Below are 2754 nucleotides of genomic sequence, written 5' to 3' on the forward strand. Positions count from 1 at the left end.
ACATGTATGATATTCTGAATTGATCCGCTAACTCCTCTGCAAACTGTCGTCTTCTCCAGGCGCACATCAAATCTGCACTCATTGGTGCATCTGTCACTATCCCAATCACCGACGGGAGGCTGGCGACAGGCACCTGGCAGGGCATCTGGTATCTAGAATTCCGTGCTAGAAAACACTCGCGCAAGGTTGTGGCGACTATCCAGGGGGAGAAGATGTAGTTTATAATTTTTTTTTTTTTTTTTGGGCGGGGAGTTTAATAAAAGTTTAATCTGGAGTTAGGTACACTGTAGATAATTATACCTGAGTCTACAATGAATTGCTCTGAGAGAGGATTGGTGGCTTATATGCATGGAATAGTAAGTCGAGCTACTTCTCCCAGTCGGAAATGCCTAAATACTTTCCGCGACAGCCTTCAACATGGGAGGGCGATTCTCCATAGGAGATATATACTGAGGTAGGTCACGCAATCTCCGTAGAGAGCGTATGATTCATTCATGCCATCACTGGTCTCGGATCAAAAAAATTATACGTATACAGATAACGGGGCGGTGAAACTGAAGGAACAATATGCGCGACATGGATTAGTGCAAACTAGTACTGGGACGGGGAGGAAAAAAAAAAGAAAAGAAAAGGCTACGCATAGCTATTTGGGCTATTTGGAAATATTTGAAAAGACAAAATGAAACAAGAAGAAACAGGGATCTATTGTAATGCGGTTTTGTTCTCTATCGTTGCTCGAACCCCTCTGGCGTAATCCGCTGCGACTCATTGACCTCCGCTGGGTGTCCCAGCGGCTCCAAGGGATACGACGTCTGTCCCTGTGCCTCCAGCGCTTTCCGGTTGTGCTCGTTTGCCTGTGTTCAAATCAGTGTTAGATAGTTGATGTTTCTCACGGCCCAGCGTCAAAGAGCCAACTTTTTTGCTCCGTGTTGGGATACGTACGAATGGAAGCCCGCAGTATTCGCACGGGCAGATCTGGGGTTTGTCTGTATTGATGAAGATTCGGGGATGACCCAGGGGACCTCCGCCACCGTCGCATGAGACGACTTTCTCCTTCGTCCATCGCACGGGCTGCTTGTGGATCAATTCGATGGCAGCGTACGGCCGGGGCTGTTTAGAAGAGACGTTAGTTGGGGTTTTTTCACATCGCATTCCATTCCCGGCCCTGGTGTTTTAACACGTTGATGTCATAATAATAATATCAACGGTAGAAGTCGCTTAGCCGCGTATCCATTGTGTGTTTGGTAGAGATGTCATCCCAACGCATAACTTGAAAAGACACATCCAGCAGGCCAGCTACCCGGCGGAAGAAAAGGGACGACCTAGGTCAAAACGAAAACGCCCTCACCTGGTACTCCATAATAGTTTGCTCGAATCGCGGTCCAGTCATGGCCATATCGCGCGGCTGCTGGCTCTTTGCCCAGATGGTGGTCCGGTTGGGTGCCTGCTTGGCCAGCTCGCGCTGTGCGTGCTCAACTGATTCTTGCAGGGGGAGGTCCTGGGAGCCCATGGCATCTGTAGGCGTGGCATTGGTCACGGAGATTGGGCTGAACTTCCTGTGCGGATTGGGGTCGTTGGTTGGCATGGCATTCTCAGATGGTTCGGATGGGCGTGGTGCGGTGGTTGTGAATGCGCGGGTGAGGAGGCGGGAAGGGGATGAGAGGGCAGCGAAGCAGAGGCGGGACCGTGTGGAAGCTAGCATTGTGGATGTATCTAGTCTGTTGTCGGAAGTGAGGATGGCGACGTAGAGCGTTTGGTTGGTTGTACAGTGACAGAGTACATTTATTGACGATGGTGGAAGTTGATGTGGTTGAAGCAGTCAGCGGCCAATCGGCTTGCGTTCCTTGGCCTGGCCAACCATCCACGAAAAAAAGATAAATAACTACGGCATCCAGATGCTGGCGTATATCTACAGCTGCTGCACCACACACATATTGCTGCGAAGTTCTTGCTGGCGAGAAATGGTCGCATACTTCTAAAGAACGCATATCCCTTCCACTCGTAGTTTTGAAATTCCTTCCCATTAAACCGCCCGTATACCAATATCCACCACCATGTCGACCTCAAAATCCCCCAAAACAATGTCCTCGCGGCTGCTGACCATGAAGGTATAATCTCCATACATACGTCCTTCGAAATTGCTAGTACTCCCAAAACTAACCTAACCGCATCCCAGTTCATGCAACGCGCCGCCGTCGCGGCCGCCGCCTCCTCCCTAACTCCTAACACAAACACAACCACAACATCGACCCCTTCACAACCCTTCAATCCCACAAACATCTCCACACCGCTACCCAAGCGCCAAAAGGTTTCCGCACCGTCCACACCCGCATCTTCCACGCCCGCGACGAGTACCAGTACTAGCAATGCAGATCTCCAAGCCATATCCGCCGCCATCAGAGCGGAGGAAGAGAAACGGGCCGCCGCCATTGCGAGACAGGCCGCCGAGGCTGGCGAGCAGGAATGGGTCATCGAGTATCCGCCGGGGACGTTCCCGGAAGCCCCTCCCCAGCCGGCGATGGATGCAGCGCGTGCGTACGGGCTTGGGGACGCAAGGGACGAGGAGGTGGTGGGCCGGCAGAGTTTTGGCGGCTTTAGGAGGAGAGGGGGTGGAGGGGTGGCGTGCTTTGTTACCCCGTTTACCATGTCCTGACTCCGCCTATCCCTCACCTTCCCGGCAGATTCTATTTCTGACAGATGGCCCTTGGCTTCTTGAACGGCTGCTACGTCCTGTTTATATCTTTCAATGCCGAA

The 2754-nt window shown here is 51.9% G+C and overlaps 1 protein-coding gene across 1 annotated transcript; it reads right to left on the bottom strand.

Annotated features, from left to right (window-relative positions):
* Positions 1–725: 725 nt before the first annotated feature.
* Positions 726–1702, bottom strand: HCAG_00338 (hypothetical protein; the record flags this gene model as incomplete). Its single annotated transcript, XM_001543242.1, has 3 exons — positions 726–854; positions 943–1110; positions 1349–1702. 3 exons carry the CDS (start codon positions 1700–1702, stop codon positions 726–728), a joined length of 651 nt encoding a protein of 216 aa, XP_001543292.1.
* Positions 1703–2754: the final 1052 nt, after the last annotated feature.

The sequence above is a fragment of the Histoplasma capsulatum genome, genomic scaffold (genome assembly GCF_000149585.1).
Source record: "Histoplasma capsulatum NAm1 scaffold_1 genomic scaffold, whole genome shotgun sequence".
NCBI lineage: Eukaryota > Fungi > Ascomycota > Eurotiomycetes > Onygenales > Ajellomycetaceae > Histoplasma > Histoplasma mississippiense.